Genomic DNA, 17,471 nt, shown 5'->3' with positions numbered 1-17,471 from the left:
GCCCGGGCTCCAGGCAGCCCCAGTCCCACCCCCATCCCTAACTTCCCAGTGCCTGGAGTTCACGGGCCTGGCCTAGACTTCTGTCAACACAGGGACTGAGGTTCTCCAGATTTCAAAAGCCCGTTATCTGCAGTTGTGTTGCCCAGTTCCCCCCACAACAGACAAGCCCAGACAGCACAGAGGCAAAGGAATTCAGCAAACATTTATTGACCCTCGGTCTTCATCAAGGAGGCAGTGGGAGATGAACTGGAAGTGACCAGGGGCCACCAGCCACACCCGCTCCACCGAGAAGATGACTTTCATCTATTATTCAGCAAAAAACCAAAAGCCAAGATAAAAATCGCTGGGGAGGGTCAGGGGCGGGGAACTGGGCCAGATCCCAGCTGCCCAGCGGCCACCACCTGAGGCGGGGAGGGGCAGGAAACGTCTGGACGGTGGGGAAGGCAGAAAGGACTTCTGTGTGAGGGGGCATCCCCCGTCTGGGGCCACAGGACGCAGGTTGTGGCGGGCGTCCTGGCTGGGTGTAGGCAGAGGCTGGCTCCCGGAGGCCATGGCGGGGGGCTCTGAGAAGGGGGCAGCCTGAGGGGTAGCCCAGGACAGCCCCTATGTTGCCCGTCCAGTCCAGCCCCTCAGGCTGTGTTTCCTGAGACCTCCTTAGTCTAACCCAAACCTCCCAGCTCTGTCACTCAAATGGACGGATTAGGGCCCTGTGGGTCCATTTCCGTGTTTTGGGTACTGAGGACAGAGCTTCCGGACATACGGCCCTTGCCCTCTGGAGCCCCGTCCAGCTGGGCCCGGATGATACACCACCAAGCCTGCGGCAGATGGGACAGGTTAGGAGGAAAGTCAGGGGAGAAGCCGGGGCCGGGTGGTGCGGAGCACAGAGGGACCCAGAGTGCGAAGGGCCTGCCCACTGATTCCCCCAGAGCCGGAGTGGTCCCTGGGCAGCTACGAAGGGCCCTTTAGCCACAGTGGAGAGGGCATTCGAGGCCAGGGCCTGGTGGAGAGATGTCCTGCCCTCTTAGGACCCACAGCCTGGGTGACTTTGCAGGGTGCCCCAACTGCCCCTGAGCTCCTCCCCACACTCCCAGCTTCGCTGCCCCAGGCCCTCCCTCCCCTTCTGCACTGATGCCTTCTCTGAGCAGCTCCCCTCCCCTGGCCACGCTGAGCTTCCACCTGCCCCCAAGAAGACGGTCCCTTCCCCTTGCTGAGGAGGCCTCCCTCACAGGGTCTGAAGCTCCCGAGGAGAAGGGCTACTTTGAGGCTCCCCTGGGACTAGGACCCCCGGGGTAGGACTGCTGGTGGGACCAAGGGTGCGGCCCCCAGCCCAACGCTGCCTCCGCCCAGGGTCACTGGCCTGGCCCTCAGAGCTCAGGGAGAGGGCAGGGCAGCCAGAAGCCAGGGGTGGCCGGACTGCGAGGCTCCTGCAAGCTGCGCACGGCTGTGTCCTGGAGGGCCCGGGGGTTCCTGATGGAGGCACAGACTGGAGCCTTGGAGGGCCAGCGCTGATGGGACGGCTCACTCGCCTCCCGTGGGCCCCGGTGAACTCGGCCCCAGTTGGGAAATGGCCCTCTCTGCCTCGGCTGCGTGCCTGGAACTGCGCCGAGCCCCCCCCGAACACAGGACCCGGGATGGCGACCGCCTTGGTGGTTCAGGGTATGTCCGGCGCTGCCTGGTTAACTCGGTGGTCGACAGCGGCACGTGCTCAGGGCTATGAGGGAGGAGCCCCCAGTCCTCACCCACTGGGGAGGCGGAACCTCCCTTACCGGGGCTGGGCCCAAGCCCTCGTGAGCGACGTCCTCGGCCCCCGCACTCAGTGTCCGCAGCCCAGCTCGGACCCGCGCGCGCTCCGGTCGGGCCCTCCCCGCACAGACACCCGGGGAAGGGGTCCGCGGTGGGCACGGGCAGCTGTGCACCTAACAGGAGAACCCAGCGCGGGTCTTCAGGCCCAAGGGCGGCCGCCCTCACCCCAGCGCGGCCCCGGACCGCAGCCTCCGCCTTCCGCGGTCCGGGGACTGGGAGGCGGGAAAGGGGCCTCTAGAAAGTAACTTGCCTGGCGATGCTGCGCGACCGCCTTCCAGCACTGGGAAGGTTCTGGGCACTCAGGGACATTCAGCTTCCCATCCGGGCCTCCGGGGGGAACCCTCACAACCGCCACGGCAGAGCGAGGCAAACCCCACGCGAGGGCAGAGGGCGCGTGCGCGGGCGGGGCTGCAGGGGTGCGGAGGGGAGGGAGGCTGCGGAGGGAAGGGGAGGGCGCGGAGCCGAGGGGTCCGCCCCACGGGTCCGCCCGACACCCCCAGCCACCTGCGGCCCGCGGCCCTGGGAGGAGGGCGGGACCCCGGCGCGGCGTGGCTGCGGGTCGCTCCCAAAGTCGACTCTTCACCAAGACAGAAAAGGAAAACTAGTGACGCGGCCTCTGGAATAATAAATACGTATTCTCTGCTACAGTCTCGGCAAAGGCCGCGGCCCTAGAACGGGGCGCCGCCTCCGATGCAGTCCCAGGGCCGCAGCCTCAGCGCAGCCATGGCCTCCAGGGTCCGCCCTGGCCCTGCAGCCCTGCCCTGGGGGCGACGGGCAGCGCCCCGGTCAGGCCTGGTAGCAGCGGCGGCGCGAGCAGGGGGAAGGGGCCGCCGACCGACGGCAGCAGCGGGCGGCCCGCGTAGACCTCGGGCGCAGGGGCCTCTGCGGGGGCAGCCGGGGGCAGCGAGGCGGGGCGGCGGGAGGGCCCCAGCTGGCGCAGGCAGGCTGCCAGGTGGCCCAGCAGGCGGGAGCGCACGTCGGCCGGGACGCCCTCGCAGTCGGCCAGGAAGCGGTTCACCTCCGCCAGACACTCGTGGAAGCCGGCGCGGTACTTGCCCAGGACCGCGGGGTCGGCGTTGACCGCGGCTACGGGAGCGACACGGGAGGAGCGGTCGGTGCCGGGCCCCGGGGATCCCGCGCCCTCCCGTCGCCTCCAAGCCGCGGCCGCCCGCGCCTCACCCGTCACCTGCACGCGACGCAGGCTCCGCAGGTGTCTCACGGTCATCTCCAGGATGTCCGCCTTCTCCAGCTTCGAGTGGCGGGAGCTCTGGGGGCGGGGACGGGCGGGAGGTCCAGGCTCAGCTGCGCCCCAGAGTCCGGGTCTCCGGCCTTCGCCCCCGACTTACCTCTTTTCTGAGGGCGTCCAGGATGAGGGTTTTGAGCTGAGCGAGACTCTCGTTAATGCGCGCTCGGCGCCGCTTCTCCATGACCGGCTTGGAGGACTGCGGGTCGGGCACCGGCTGAGTCCCGCGTTCCTCCGTCCCTCCCGCCCCCCGGTCGCCCCCCTCACGCCCGGCCGGGACCCCACCTTGCGGTGCTCGGCCGCGCTCCGGGGCTTGTCTGGGGTCCGGCTGGCGCTGGCCGGCGCTCCTGCCATCGGCGAGGCGCTCGGCTTCCCCGGCGTGTCTGCGGCCATGGTGCGCCCCGCGCCTCCCCGTGCCGGCTGGAGCGCGCCGCCGGGGACCGCGGGCGAGCGGCGAGCGCGCGGCGATCCGAGACCCTCGGGCGGGTCCCGTCCCCAGGCCCGCGCGCGCTTCAGGCCGCTCCCCTATTTAAGGCCTCGCCGCTGCGGGGTGTGTGAACCCGGCTCCGCATTCTTTCCCACACTCGCGCCGGCCAATCGGCGGCCGCGCTCCTCCCCCGCCCGCTGTCAGTCACGCCTCGGCTCCCGGCGCGGCCTCCGCGGGCGATAAAGGCTTGCGGGGCCGCCCCGCCCGCGCCCCGCTCCGACACCGCGGGGGCCACGGCCGGGTGAGCGCGCGACCCCGCTGCAGCCAGGGCCGAGCAGCGCGCCGGGAGGGGCCGCTGGGGGCGAACGGGGACCGGGACCCCCCGGGGCTGGGCGGAGTCTCGGGGCTCGCTCTCCCGCCCAGGGGGCCGGGAGCCGGGGCGGGACGGAGCTGGGGCTGGCGGCGCGGGAAGCCGGGAAGGAAATATCCCCAGTGGCGCAGGGTCCGGCGGCGCCGAGGGGTGGGCGCGCCTCGGTCTCGAGCCTCCTCGCTTCCTCCGCCCGCCCTCCCTCTGGTCCCGGTTTGGGCTCTGCTCGGTCTCCGAGTTTGACCCGACACCGGCTCTGCCCCCGGGGGTCCCACCCTCAGGTGTGCGGCCGGGGGCACGGAGGGCTAGAGAAAGCCTTGGGAACCACAGAGCCGGGTCGGCAGGCCGGAGGCCGGCGGCAGCGGACGGTGAAGGGGCGCACGGGTCACCCCGCGGGGCCGGGCCGGTGATGGCGCGGGCCGGGCAGGACCACGAGGAGCGGGACGTGCGCGTGACGCGAGCGAGCTGGTGACGTCACCGGGCCCCGGGGCGGTGACGCAAGCCTGCTGGGATGATGTCATGGGGCCCTTGTCGCCACCTGCTTCCGGGTGTCCCTCTGGCGAACTCGGCAGCAGCAAAGTGGGGTTCACGGAAAATGAGGGGTCACTGTTAATGTGTGTAACGGCAAAGGGGCAGGTTCCGTAAAACAGGGCTGTGGCTATCTTCGTGTTTGCTGTTTTTATTTCCAACGCCCCTGCGGGGTACGCTGGTCCTTTCGGCACTCGGGGTCCCCAGGGGCCTCGCGCGTCCGTGCAGCTGAGGCTTCCTGAGCCCCCTGGAGAGCCGGGCCTGGGCCCGGGTGTGGGGACCCTCCCGGGCTTTTAATCCGGGCAGGAGGCCGATGGCCGACTCCGCAGTCACGCCGTTGTAGGAGAACCGAATCGGGTGGGTGGCCTGGGGGGAGAAAAGCCCTTTCCACCGGGTAGTCCCAAAGGCTTCGGCGGGGTGGGGGGGTCCTCAGGGGCAAAGCCTCAAGGGAGGGCGTGGCATTCCCAGGGTGCGAAGGGGCGCAGGGTCGAGGGAAGCGGGGAGGGACAGCTGGACCAGCGGGAACCGGGAGCTTCTGGCCGGGAAGGGGTCGGGGAACCTTTTAGGGAGCTTTGCTGAGCCAGGGAGTCGGCTGATTGGCAGGTTCATCCCTGCCCGGGCACCTGGACCCGGGGTCTCTGTCCGGAAGCCTCCCCTCCCCTCGGACCCCACGTCTAATCTGGCCCCAAGCAAGTCCTGCGGCCCACGCGGGGAGGTCCCGTCTTCTCGGCGCTGACCCTGGCCCTCCGCGGTCCCCCCACGGCGCCCCCCACACCTCGCCGCCGGCACAGGGGCGCGCGCCTCCGGGGGGCTGTGAGGCCGGAGCGGGGGTGGCGCCCTCTCCGCGGAGACGCTGTCCACGCCCCTCGCCGACCGGGGAAAGCCGCGGGGGCTGGGCGGGCGTCTCGGGGGTGGCCCCGCGAGCACTTAAGCCCCGGCAGCACCCAGTGGAACCCGGCTCTCCCGCCCCGACCCCTCTGCGCGCGCCTTGGCGCTGGGGAGGCTCGGACCGGCCCCGCAGCCCTGGAAATGGTGTGGATGGTGGCTCCGCCCCGCGCCCACCCTCGTCCTCCCTCCGCGTCCCCTCCCAGGCGGGAGCACTGGGCCAGGGCGGGAAAGCCCGCGAGCGCCCCCAGTGGCCGCAGTCGCCGCCGCCTCCTGCTGGGGGTCATGCCAGGGGAGCTGCCCGCCTGAATCTCCCCAGCCTCTGGGCCTGGGCTTGGGAAGGGATTCTGGGGGGCTCTGGGCCTCCCCCAGTCCCCAAACAGGCAGGGAGTTCAGGATGGAAGGAGGGGCCTGAGAATCGTTCCTTTCTTTGTGTGTGTGTCTGTGTGTGTGTGTGTGTAGAGACTGGTATCTTCCTGTATTGCCCAGGCTGGTCTCGAACTCCTGGACTGAGACGATGCTCCTACCTCAGCCTGCAAACGTGCTGGAACTACAGGCGTGAGCCTCCTCCCTGCCAAGCGTGGCTGGGGCTGATCTTCCCCTCACTGGTTGTTGGATGGGCTCACTTCCCTTCCTTATACCTGTTTCCTCATCTGTAAAAAGAGGCTTTTTGTTGTGTTTTTTTTTTTTTTTTTTTGAGATGGAGTTTCCCTCTTGTTGCTCAGGCTGGAGTGCAGTGGCGCAATCTCGGCTCACCACAGCACTGCCTCCCGGATTCAAGCAATTCTCCTGCCTCAGCCTCTGGAGTAGCTGGGATTACAGGCATGTGCCGCCACATCCGGCTAATTTTTGTATTTTTAGTAGAGATGTGGTTTCTCCATGTTGGTCAGGCTGGTCTCAAACTCCCCACCTCAGGTGATCCACCCGCCTCAGCTTCCCAAAGTGCTGGCATTACAGGTGTGAGCCACCGCGCCTGGCCAGGAGATTCTACTTTTAAAGCCACTGATGAGCCGGGCGCGGTGGCTCACGCCTGTAATCCCAGCACTTTGGGAGGCCGAGGCGGGCGGATCACAAGGTCAGGAGATCGAGACCACGGTGAAACCCCGTTTCTACTAAAAATACAAAAAATTAGCCGGCCACGGTGGCGGGCGCCTGTAGTCCCAGCTACTCAGGAGGCTGAGGCAGGAGAATGGCGTGAACCCGGGAGGCGGAGCTTGCAGTGAGCCGAGATTGCGCCACTGCACTCCAGCCTGGGCGACAGAGCGAGACTCTGTCTCAAAAAAAAAAATAAAAAAAAAAATAAAGCCACTGATGGTGTCCAACTCATAGTGAGCACTGGTGCCCATCTGCCAGGGTTCCTGCCCCCGGGCAGCAGGCAGGATCCTCGCTGAGCAGAGGCAGGAGGGGCCACCTGCACTTGCCTCTGCTCTGCTGGAAAGGAAGAGACCCCCGCCCCCGCCAGGGAGCCCACTTCAGGGTCTCCGGGGCCTGTGTTCCTCCCACCATCTTGGCCACAGGACAGCTCCCGTTTGTGTGTCTGTCTCTCGGGGTCTGTGCCCTTGGCCTGTGACGGTCCCCTCCCTGCCTCTCGAATCTGGCCTTGATTTGTGGTAGGGGCCTCAGGGTTCCTGAGGGCCTTGGGGTTCCCTTGCTCCGAGTGTGGGGGTGGACCCTGGGCTGCAGCAGGGGATGGTGACTCCCGGGGTTGGAGGCAGGTTGCGTTTTTCAGAGATGGCTGTGACAGTATCTCCCATCCCCGTACCTTGAAATGCCTTCTACATGAGACTCTGTGACAGCCTCAGCCAGAAAGAATGGGGAGTTTGGCGAGACATGACTTCTGAGGCTGACTTGGAAGACGCCACGCGCACCTCACTGTCCTGGGACAGTCACTCGTGGAAGCCAGCTGCGGTGCTGGGAGGGAGCCCACCCTGGCCTCAAGGAGAGGCCCGGTGGAGGAACGAGCATCGGATTCCAGACTCCTGAGCAGCTTCCAGCCGAGGTCGCAGCGTGCCCTGTTCCAAGACCGTCTGCGTACAGTAGGGTGGTTGCTGAGCATGCTGTTTTGGGGTCATCTGTGGTGCGGCACTCAAGACTGGAATAGTGGAGGTGGGCGGGGGCCCTGACCCAGGGAGAGTGACCCTTCCCTCCTTACCCCTGCTCCCTCCTTCCGGGATCCCTTCCTGTCTCCCACAGAGGCAGAGGCTCAGCGGGTTCCCCACCCCCCTCCCCATCTAACAGGTGCTTCTTGGGAGCCGCTGAAATCCAGCCAGCCTCCTGGCCCTGAGTGGGTCAAGCTCCAAATGGCGAGTGGCCCCGGGGCGTCTGCATGGCCCCGTGTTAGCTAAGGGGGGTGACTGATGAGGACATTCACACGTCAGTGGGGAGCCTGTGGGGAAAACCAGGGTGTCTTCTAGGCTGGACCTGTGGGGCCTCAGCCTCGTGGGGGGGTCTCCTCACATCAGGCCACTGTGGCCGCACTCCATGACCCCAGCCAGTGTCCCCAAAGGGCCTACGAGGTGCTGGCCGTGACCTCCCCTCCCAACCTCTGACCTGAAGGTGGCAGCTACCATCTCGCCATGGCCCTCAGCACCCCCCTCACACGCCGGCTCCTGACATCAGAGACCTGTAGCCACCCCCTGCAGGCAGTCATCAGCGTGGTCCTCAACTCCTGCCAAGAGCAGCGGGCTGTGCACTCAGGCAGCTGGGACCAAAGCCACCGAGGAACCAAGGCTGGAGGAACCAAGGCTGGAGCCGGCGTGAGTTTCCCTCCTGGAGAGCCGAGGCAGGCGCAGAGCTGTTCCTGGGTGCTTGCTGAGATTGCAGTGATAGAAGGCCAGGGCCACAGGAATCCAGGCTGCAGGAGAGAGACTAGGACTCAGGCAGAAGCAGGAGCACCAGGCTGGTGCCACTCCCACCCCACCTGCACGCCTTCTCAGCAGCGGTGGGAGCTGTGTCCCCAGGCGGGATGGTGCTGGTGTCTCCTGCCCACCCTGCCTGTCTGGGATGCCCTCCCAGCCCGTTCCTGCTCCCGGCAGGTGCTGCTTTTCTCTCCGCTGCACCAGGACGAGGTCGGTGCCCTTGTCCTTCCTCACTGGCACTCCCAGACTGCTTTCCTTTTCCATGAAAACCACCTCTGCTTTGTGACCAGACCTCACCACGCTGAAGTCATTGGCACCCCTTTCCTGCAGGAGGGGACACCTGCTCCCTGTCACTCTCCCAGCCATGCCTTCAAAATCCACACCGGCAGTTCTCCAACTTTGACTTCCTCTCCTTCAGGGGTCCTGTCCCCTCCCCACTTACCCCACTGGGTCCTTTCTCCCAACTGCACCCCTCTACACTCCAGCCTCTTCACTCTCTCTGCCCGCCTCCCAGCTCCCAGCTCTGCTGTCGAGCAGCCCTGAGATCTGCAGTCTTTGTGCACGGCCTGCGTCTGCGGCTTCCTCATCCCCTCTGTCTGTTCTCCTCTCCTTATCAAGGGAAGCCTATCTGGCTGGCCATTGTGTCTGCCCCTCACCCTCCCTCCCTCCCATTCACGTGGGCAGACCACAGCCCGTGTGGAATCCTGACTTCTTGGTGGCTTAAGCACCACCTGCCTATTCTTTTCTCAGAGCGGGGATCAGGGCAGTGCCAGCGGCTTCCTGGGGCCTCACACAGGCTGCGGCCCTGGGCCAAGGTTAGCTGGCTGGGAAGGGCCCACGTGGCATCACGCTGGACACCCGGGGCTGCTGTCCCTCGGCTGCCGGGCGCTCTGCCAGAGCCGTGCAGCCTGGAATCCTCCCCACCCTCCGTCAGCTTCCTCCTAACACATGGCACACGGCCAGCGTTCCAGGAGGGCAAATTGGAAGCCTGGGGTCTCTTGAGGCCGAGGTCCAGAACGCACATAGTGAAATCTCCACCACATTCCCTCGGCCAAAGCAGGTCACAGCAGCCAGATTCCAGAGGAGTCAAAAAATGCACTGACCCCCCCCCCCACCTGCCTCTGCCCTCCCCTTGCAGGACCTGATGAACCCCCTGGGTTTTTCTGCCCTGCTGGCTCTGGGAAGGCAAGAACGAAAGTGTCATTTAGTGGCAGAGACTTTAGGGAGCCTGGTATGGCCAAGCCCTAGCTCCCTGCAGCAGTGCCCCCAGGACAGCTGGGCCTGGGTCTCCAGTGGGTTGGAGTTTTCTGAACGCGGCTGTGGGTTGACCTCGCACCCAGTGACTGCACCAGGAGGTGAGGCATGCGTGGCCCAGCGCGGGGGCCCTGCCCGTGGCCGTGTGGGGTCGGGTGTCTGGCTCGGGGCTTCTGGGTCCCCTGCTCCCCAAAGGTGTGCAGCTCCTGCATCCCCTGCCAGGTCCTTTGGGTCTAAGAGGGTCCCTCTTGTCCAGCGCGCCAGGCTCCACCTTCCCGCGACCCCTCACCAGCTGGGTGCCTCCCCCTGGCTGGAACAGCAGCCCTGCCTGGTCATGGGCCTGCCTCTCCACTGTGTCCTCCCTGACACAGCCAGAGCCATGCTTCTAACCTGCACACCCTCTCCCCGCGGCCAAGCCCACCAGACACCAGGCGGCTGTAAATGGCCCACTGGGCCTGCTGTGTAGAATGGGACCCTCTGCCCTGTTTTCCCAGGAGGCTCTTACATGGGGCTGCAGCTGGGGGGTGACATGCCTGCCAAGTGTGTGGGGAGGCTCCAGCCCGGTAAGATGGGATCCAGGACTGTGAGACTGTGACCCAGGGCAGGTGGTGGCAGCTCGGCCTTCCTGGTCCCAGGTGGAGAGACAGGTGAGGCTCCTCCTCGTGGGACCTGGAGGGGAGGGGTTGCCTGTGTGATCAGCCCAGCCTCGGACGTCAGCAATCCATGCTTCTTAGGAAAGGCCACAGGGAATCACAGACTCGGTGTGACTTTCTCAGAGTGCTATGGCACACCTGTGGGGTTTCCCAGCTCATCCTGTCCAGCGGGACCAGGCGGAGGCCCAGCCCTGTTGTCGGAGTGACCTTCGAGCTCTGACCACAGGCCACGTGTGAGCAGGAGCCATGAGTCAATCAGATGTCATCCAGGGCGGTGGCTGAGGAGTGGTGACTGACCAGACGGGAAGGCGGGGAAGGGTCTAGATTTGAATGTGTGCAAAGGCTGGTAGACTCCTCCAGATGGATGAGCCCCTGCAACAGCCAAGTCCAGGGCCCCAAGTCAGCCCTGCACCTGGCCCAGGCCTCGGACTCTGATGGGGCTCACCCCCTGAGCTCACCCTGGCTCTGCAGGGAGCTTTGTCGTGATCCTTCGCGGGTGAGGATTACGTAGAGACGTGACGAAGCACAAAAACCGGTGGTTGACGGGTTGCCAGGTGCCTACGTCAGAGCTCATTAAATTACACATTAAATAGATGTAATTTGCTCTGTGTCAATCACACCTAATTCAAATTGTAAAAAATTAGACTCAAGAGTTTTAACACTTGGGAGTGTTTTATCAGATGCGCCTCAAGATTCTAAATTCAAATGCACACTGAATAAAACATTTAGGTTTATCTCCAAGCACAGTGGCTCACACCTGTAATCCCAGCATTTCGGGAGGCCGGGGTGGGCAGATCACCTGAGGTCAGGAGTTGGAGACCAGCCTGGCCAACATAGTGAAACTCTCTCTCTACTAAAAATGCAAAGATTAGCTGGGGGTGGTGGTGGGAGCCTGTAATCCCAGCTACTCGGGAGGCTGAGGCAGGAGAATCACTTGAACCCGGGAGGCAGAGGTTGCAGTGAGCTGAGATCATGCCACTGCACTGCAGCCTGGCGACAGAGTGAGACTCCGTCTCAAACAAACCATTTAGGTTTATCATTTAAGGAGAAAGACTGAAGGATATTATTGAATTTATTAAGAAATCAGAATGAGGCCGAGGCGGGAGGATCACTTGAGCCCAGGAGTTCAAGACCACCCTGGGCAAGTGGTCGCATCTAGTGAGACCCCATTGCTATTTAAAAAAAAAGAAAGGGGGAAAAAATCAGAATTTTTGGGAACTTAAGATTCAGCACATATTTCCATTTTACAATTTAGTTTTATTAAACATACAAGGCAGGTGTAGCAGCGAACTAACATTCTGGTGAGAGAGAAAGATCCCGGCAGAGGTTGTTAGAGGATGGAGGATGGTGGGGCATGTGTGGAGGATGGAGGGCTGAGGACGGGTCTCAAGGGCTGGGGTGAGAGTGTGCATGTGTGTGCCAGGCATGGCCCAGAGGCCCAGGCGTTGGAGCCAAGAGCCTGGGATGGGGGGCAGGTGTGGGGTGACCGGAGGGGACACCGGGAGGGGCCAGAGGCCACAATGCGGGAACCGAGGCCTGGCGGGTCGCCCTGAGAGGTAAGGAGAGCCATGGGAGGTTTTGTGCGGATCAACCTGGCAACTGGGTGAAAAGCAGGCTGTGGGGTCAGCACGGGAGCAGGACCACCCGGACATGTCCACAGAAACCCGCATGAAGGGCTACTGTGGTCTGGACCAGGGCACACAGGTATAAGTGGTGAGGGCCAGTCTTGGGACGATTTTTGTTGTTGCCAGATAGTTAAAGGGCTTAAAAATAAAATCAAAGCTGGACACAGTGGCTCATGCCTGTCGTCCCAGTTCTTTGGGAGGCCAATGGGGGAGGATCACTTGAGCCCAGATGGCTGCAGTGAACCATAATCACATCACTGCACTCTAGCCGAGGTGATAGGACAAGACCCTGTCTCAAAAAATAATTTTCTTTTTTTGAGCCTTGGTCTATTGCCCAGGCTGGAGTGCAATGGTGAGATCTCAGCTCGCTGCAACTGCTGCCTCCTGGGTTCAAGCATTTCTCCTGCCTCAGCCTCCCGAGTAGCTGGAACTACAGGTGCGTGCCACCACACCCAGCTAATTTTTGTATTTTTCGTAGAGACGGGGTTTCACCATGTTGGCCAGGCCAGTCTCGAACTCCTGTCCTCAGGTGATCCACCAACCTCGGCCTCCCAAAGTGCTGGGATTACAGGCGTGAGCCACTGCATGCAGCCAAAAAATAATAATTTTTTTTTTTTTTGAGACGGAGTCTTGCTCTGTCGCCCAGGCTGGAATGCAGTGGCACAATCTTGGCTCACTGCAAGCTCCGCCTCCCGGGTTCACACCATTCTCCTGCCTCAGCCTCCCGAGTACCTGGGACTACAGGCGCCCGTCACCAAGCCTGGCTAGTTTTTTGTACTTTTTAGTAGAGACGGGGTTTCACTCTGTTAACCAGGATGGTCTCGATCTCCTGACCTCGGGATCTGCCCACCTCGGCCTCCCAAAGTGCTGGGTTTACAGGTGTGAGCCACTGCACCTGGCCCCTGTTTCCTGATTTCTTAATGCTGACGTACTGTGCTAGAATCTTCCTTTTCTTTTTCTTTTTTTTTTTCTTTTTTTTTGAGATGGAGTCTCGCTCTGTCACCCAGGCTGGAGTGTGGTGGCGCGATCTTGGCTCACTGCAAGCTCTGCCTCCCGGGTTCACGCCATTCTCCTGCCTCAGCCTCCTGTGTAGCTGGGACTACAGGCGCCACCACCGCACCCGGCTAATTTTTTTTTTTTTTATTAGAGACGGGGTTTCACCGTGTTAGCCAGGATGGTCTCGATCTCCTGACCTCGTGATCCGCCCATCTCGGCCTCCCAAAGTGCTGGGATTACAGGCTTGAGCCAGCGCGTCCGGCCCTTCCTTTTCTTTTGGTTACTCCATCCCATCTCTGCCAGTTGTCTTCCTGCTTCGACAGAACCAACCCAAGGCACAGGCACCGAGGAAGGCGACCAGACCTGCAGTCACTTGCTTTAGTTCCCTGGGGTTGCTGAACAAAGTACCACAAACTAAGTGTTAAACTGCACACCACAGAAATGTGTTTTCTCATAGTTTTACAGGCCAAAAGCCCAAAATTCATGTGGACTAAATGACCAAGATTATCAGGCTGGTAAAAAACAAACAAACAAACAATCAGGCAGGGCACAGTGGCTCACATCTGTAATTTCAGCACTTTGGGAGGAAGCCAGGGATTGCTTGAGCCCAGGAGTTTGAGACCAGCCTGGGCAACATAGTGAGACCCCACCTCTAAAAAAAAAAAGCCAGGCATGGTTGCGTGCGCCTGCAGTCCCAGCTACTTGGGAGGCTGAGGCACAAGAATTGCTTGAACGCAGGAGGCAGAGGTTGCAGTGAGCTGAGATTGCGACACTGCACTCCAGCCTGGGCGACAGAGCAAGACCGTGTCTCAAAAATAAAAATGAAACGACCATCCTGGCTAACACGGTGAAACCCCATCTCTACTAAAAATACAACAAAATTCGCCGGGTGTGGTGGCAGATGCCTGTAGTCCCAGCTACTTGGGAGGCTGAGGCAGGAGAATGGCGTGAACCCTGGAGGCAGAGCTTGCAGTGAGCCGAGATCGTGCCACTGCACTCCAGCTTGGGTGACACAGCGAGACTGCATCTCAAAAATAAAAAATAAAAAAATAAAAATGAAACAAAACGTCAGGTGCGGTGGCTCACGCCTGTAATCCCAGCACTTTGGGAGGCTGAGGCAGGTGGATCGCCTGAGATCAGGAGTTGAAGACCAGCCTGGCCAACACAGTGAAACCCTGTCTCTACTAAAAATACAAAAAATTAGCGGGGGCGTGGTGGCAGGTGCCTGTAGTCCCAGCTACTCGGGAGGCTGAGGCAGGAAAATTGTTTGAACCCGGGAGGCAGAGGTTGCAGTGAGCCAAGATCGCACCACTGCACTCCAGCCTGGGCAACAAGAGTGAAACTCCATCTCAAAAAAAAAAAAAAAGAAAGAAAGGAAAACAAAAACCTGGCTCTGTGTGGCTTCCAGAGACAAGAATCACCTGAAACCTGAAGACACAGGAAGTTTCAACATCAAGCAATAAGCAATGGAAAGAAGCGTACCACACAAATATTAAGTAAAAGGAAGCAGGTATAGACTTTTTTTTTTTTTTTTGAGACGGAGTCTCACTCTGTCGCCCAGGCTGGAGTGCAGTGGCCGGATCTCAGCTCACTGCAAGCTCCGCCTCCCGGGTTCACGCCATTCTCCTGCCTCAGCCTCCCGAGTAGCTGGGACTACAGGCGCCGGCGACAACGCCCGGGTAATTTTTTGTATTTTTAGTAGAGACGGGGTTTCACCATGTCAGCCAGGAGGATGGTCTCGATCTCCTGACCTCGTGATCCACCCGCCTCGGCCTCCCAAAGTGCTGGGATTACAGGCGTGAGCCACCGCGCCCGGCCGGTGTAGACATACTAACAATGTCATTAACAGATTAACAAAGATCATGGAACAAAGCATGATAGAGACACAGGAGGTCCTGTAACGATAAAAGCTTGAACCCCCTCCCCTACCTTCCCTTCCCTGCTCTGCCATTACCATCATCTGTGCTTGACTCTGCTTCTCGCTGTGTTTTCTCACCAGATTTTAGGATTAAGTGACTCCTGGCCAAGAAACAAAAGCAAAATCGTCCCATTCCCCAGTGGATTCAGAGGAAAACTGGTAATAAAATCACGTACAACTCCCAAAGGAGACGCTGGAGAAGAGCCGAGCCGGGTCTGTAAGGAATTGCACGCGGGATGGCACACATATTTATGCTGAAGGTCACAACCATGTGACCATATCAAGCTGGAAATGTCACCACGATCTGGAGAGTTGAACATGTTTTATTGGGAATATATTTTTTCTTTTCTTTTTTGTTGAGACAGAGTTTTGCTCTTGTTGCCCAGGCTGGAGTGCAGTGGCGCAATCTCGACTCACCGCAACCTCTGCCTCCCGGGTTCAAGCAATTCTCCTGCCTCAGCCTCCTGAGTAGCTGGGATTACAGGCATGTGGCTAATTTTGTATTTTTAGTAGAGACGGGGTTTCACCATATTGGTCAGGCTTGTCTCGAACTCCTGACCTCAAGTGATCCACCAGCCTCAGCCTCCCCAAAGTGCTGGGATTACAGGTGTGAGCTACTGCGCCCGGCCCTGCGGTATTTTTCTTTTTTCTTTCTTTTTTCTTTTTTTTGAGACACAGTCTCACTCTGTTGCCCAGGCTAGGGTGTAGTGGCACGATCTCCGCTCACTGCAACCTCCCCTTCCTGGACTCAAGTGATTCTCCTGCCTCAGTCTCTGAAGTAGCTGGGACTACAGGTGGGCACCATGATGCCCGGGTAATTTTTTGTGTGTTTTTAGTGGAGGTGGGGTTTCACCATGTTGGCAAGGCTGCTCTCAAACTCCTGATCTCAAGTGATCTGCCCGCCTTGTCCTCCCAAGGTGTTGGGATTACAGGCGTGAGCCACCGTGCCCGGCCCCTGGGGTCCTTTTTCAATGGGGGATCTCTAAGGGTCACTCCAAGCTTTTCTATGCTAATTGGTGTATTTAAATTTTCCTTATTTTAGAGTACATTTTGTTAATGTGTATTTTTACTAGGAAATCACCCATTTTCAAAGAAAGTAGAAAGAATGAATCAGACTTTTTTTTTTTTTTTTTTTTTTTTGAGACGGAGTCTCACGCTGTTGCCCAGGCTGGAGTGCAGTGGCGTGATCTCGGCTCACTGCAAGCTCCGCCTCCCGGGTTCCCGCCATTCTCCTGCCTCAGCCTCCTGAGTAGCTGGGACTACAGGCGCCCGCCACCACGCCCGGCTAATTTTTTGTATTTTTAGTAGAGACGGGGTTTCACAGTGGTCTCGATCTCCTGACCTCGTGATCCACCCGCCTCGGCCTCCCAAAGTGCTGGGATTACAGGCTTGAGCCACCGCGCCCGGCCTGAATCAGACTTTAAAGAACCAGTTAATCTGCCCGGGCCAGGTGGCTCACGCCTGTAATCCCAGCATTTTGGGAGGCTGAGGCGGGCGGATCATGAGGTCAGGAGATCAGGACCATCCTGGGCTGATAATCTTGGTCATTTAGTCCACATGAATTTTGGGCTTTTGGCCTGTAGAACTATGAGAAAACACATTTCTGTGGTGTGCAGTTTAACACCCAGTTTGTGGTACTTTGTTCAGCAACCCCAGGGAACTAAAGCAAGTGACTGCAGGTCTGGTCACCTTCCTCGGTGCCTGTGCCTTGGGTTGGTTCTGTCGAAGCAGGAAGACAACTGGCAGAGATGGGATGGAGTAACCAAAAGAAAAGGAAGATTCTAGCACCGTATGTCAGCATTAAGAAATCAAGAAACGGGGGCCGGGCGCAGTGGCTCACACCTGTAATCCCAGCACTTTGGGAGGCCAAGGGGGGCGGATCATGAGGTCAGGAGATCGAGACCATCCTGGCTAACACTGTGAAACCCTTTCTCTACTAAAAATACAAAAATTAGCCGGGCGCGGTGGCGGCGCCTGTCGTCCCAGCTACTTGGGAGGCTGAGGCAGGAGAATGGCGGGAACCCAGGAGGCAGAGCTTGCAGTGAGCTGAGATTGCGCCACTGCACTCCAGCCTGGGCGACAGAGCAAGACTCCGTCTCAGAAAAAAAAAAAAAGGAAATCAGAAAACATATACCATGTTCAGAAAACATATACCATGTTTAATAGGGCATCTAAAATGATAAAAAGAAATAGAAAATCCTGGGTTTTTTGTTTGTTTTGCTTGGGTTTGGTTTGGCTTTGAGACAGGGTCTCGCTCTGTCACCCAGGCTGGAGTGCGGCGGTGCGATCACAGCTCACTGCAAGCTCCACCTCCCGGGTTGAAGTGATCCTCCCACCTCAGCCTCCCAAGTAGCTGGGACTACAGGTGGCAGCCACCACGCCCGGCCAATTTTTTAATGTATTGCAGGGACAGGGTTTCACCCTGTTGCCCAGGCTGGTCTCAAACTCCTGACCTCAAATGATCCGCCCACCTCAGCCTCCCAAAATGCTGGGATTATAGGCATGAGCTGCCTGGCCTGGATCGATGTTTATGATACACTGTTGCATGAATGAAGCGGGTTACAAAATGGTAAAAGTATGGTGAGGCCTTTTCACCTTTGCTTTTTATTGATGTGAAATTCATATAACATAAAACCAACCATTTTAAAGAATGTAATCCAGTGGCGTTTAGTTATTTACCACGTTGTCCAACCATCACCTCTGTGGAGTTCTGAAGCATTAGCACCCCCAAAGGGGCTTGTGGCTCTGGAGCAATCACCCCCCACTCCCCCTTCCTGGCCCCCGGTAACGGGGTCGGTGTCCTGTGGCTGTGGATCTGCCAGTTCTGGTCGTTCCCCTGCAGTGAATGGAACCAACACTCTGTGGCCTTCGCGTCTGGCTCTTTCCACTCAGCATAATGTTCTTGAGGTTCTTT

At 59.9% G+C, this 17,471-nt stretch overlaps 2 protein-coding genes across 4 annotated transcripts; one reads left to right on the top strand and one right to left on the bottom strand.

The window, feature by feature from the left end:
• Positions 1-181: 181 nt before the first annotated feature.
• HES4 (hes family bHLH transcription factor 4) lies at positions 182-3,654 on the bottom strand. Of its 3 annotated transcripts, XR_013410264.1 has the most exons (5): positions 3,332-3,630; positions 3,150-3,245; positions 2,983-3,070; positions 2,054-2,889; positions 182-1,916 (listed from the first exon to the last, which is right to left on the bottom strand). XR_013410264.1 is itself a non-coding variant. In XM_001090404.5 (4 exons), exons 1-4 carry the CDS (start codon positions 3,437-3,439, stop codon positions 2,516-2,518), a joined length of 666 nt encoding a protein of 221 aa, XP_001090404.3. In that variant the 5' UTR covers positions 3,440-3,654; the 3' UTR covers positions 182-2,515. The 3 variants fall into 3 exon arrangements, 2 of the variants coding, with proteins under 2 accessions (XP_001090404.3, XP_077837920.1); XM_001090404.5 differs by having other exon boundaries at positions 182-2,889; positions 3,332-3,654; XM_077981794.1 differs by lacking the exon at positions 3,150-3,245 and having other exon boundaries at positions 182-2,889; positions 3,332-3,572.
• Positions 3,655-6,984: 3,330 nt separating this feature from the next.
• LOC144337604 (uncharacterized) lies at positions 6,985-10,093 on the top strand. Its single transcript, XM_077983513.1, has 5 exons — positions 6,985-7,011; positions 7,140-7,359; positions 7,810-8,009; positions 9,250-9,466; positions 9,860-10,093. The coding sequence occupies exons 1-5, from the start codon at positions 6,985-6,987 to the stop codon at positions 9,958-9,960; spliced, it is 765 nt and encodes a 254-aa protein (XP_077839639.1). The 3' UTR covers positions 9,961-10,093.
• The last annotated feature ends 7,378 nt before the right edge of the window (positions 10,094-17,471 follow it).

This window comes from Macaca mulatta, chromosome 1, assembly GCF_049350105.2.
Source record: "Macaca mulatta isolate MMU2019108-1 chromosome 1, T2T-MMU8v2.0, whole genome shotgun sequence".
Taxonomy (NCBI): domain Eukaryota; kingdom Metazoa; phylum Chordata; class Mammalia; order Primates; family Cercopithecidae; genus Macaca; species Macaca mulatta.
Note: the sequence above shows the minus strand (reverse complement) of the source record. Positions and strands in the feature narration are given on the sequence as shown.

Coding starts and splice junctions, on each gene's coding strand:
- LOC144337604 (XM_077983513.1), top strand. CDS start 6,985: ATGGCTGTGACAGTATCTCCCATCCCC. Junction 7,012..7,139: donor TGACAGTATCTCCCATCCCC/GTACCTTGAAAT, acceptor GTCCTGGGACAG/TCACTCGTGGAAGCCAGCTG. Junction 8,010..9,249: donor GAACCAAGGCTGGAGCCGGC/GTGAGTTTCCCT, acceptor CTCCCCTTGCAG/GACCTGATGAACCCCCTGGG.
- HES4 (XM_001090404.5), bottom strand. CDS start 3,439: ATGGCCGCAGACACGCCGGGGAAGCCGAGCGCCTCGCCGATGGCAGGA. Junction 3,246..3,331: donor GCGCGGCCGAGCACCGCAAG/GTGGGGTCCCGG, acceptor CCCGACCCGCAG/TCCTCCAAGCCGGTCATGGA. Junction 3,071..3,149: donor TGGACGCCCTCAGAAAAGAG/GTAAGTCGGGGG, acceptor CCCCGCCCCCAG/AGCTCCCGCCACTCGAAGCT.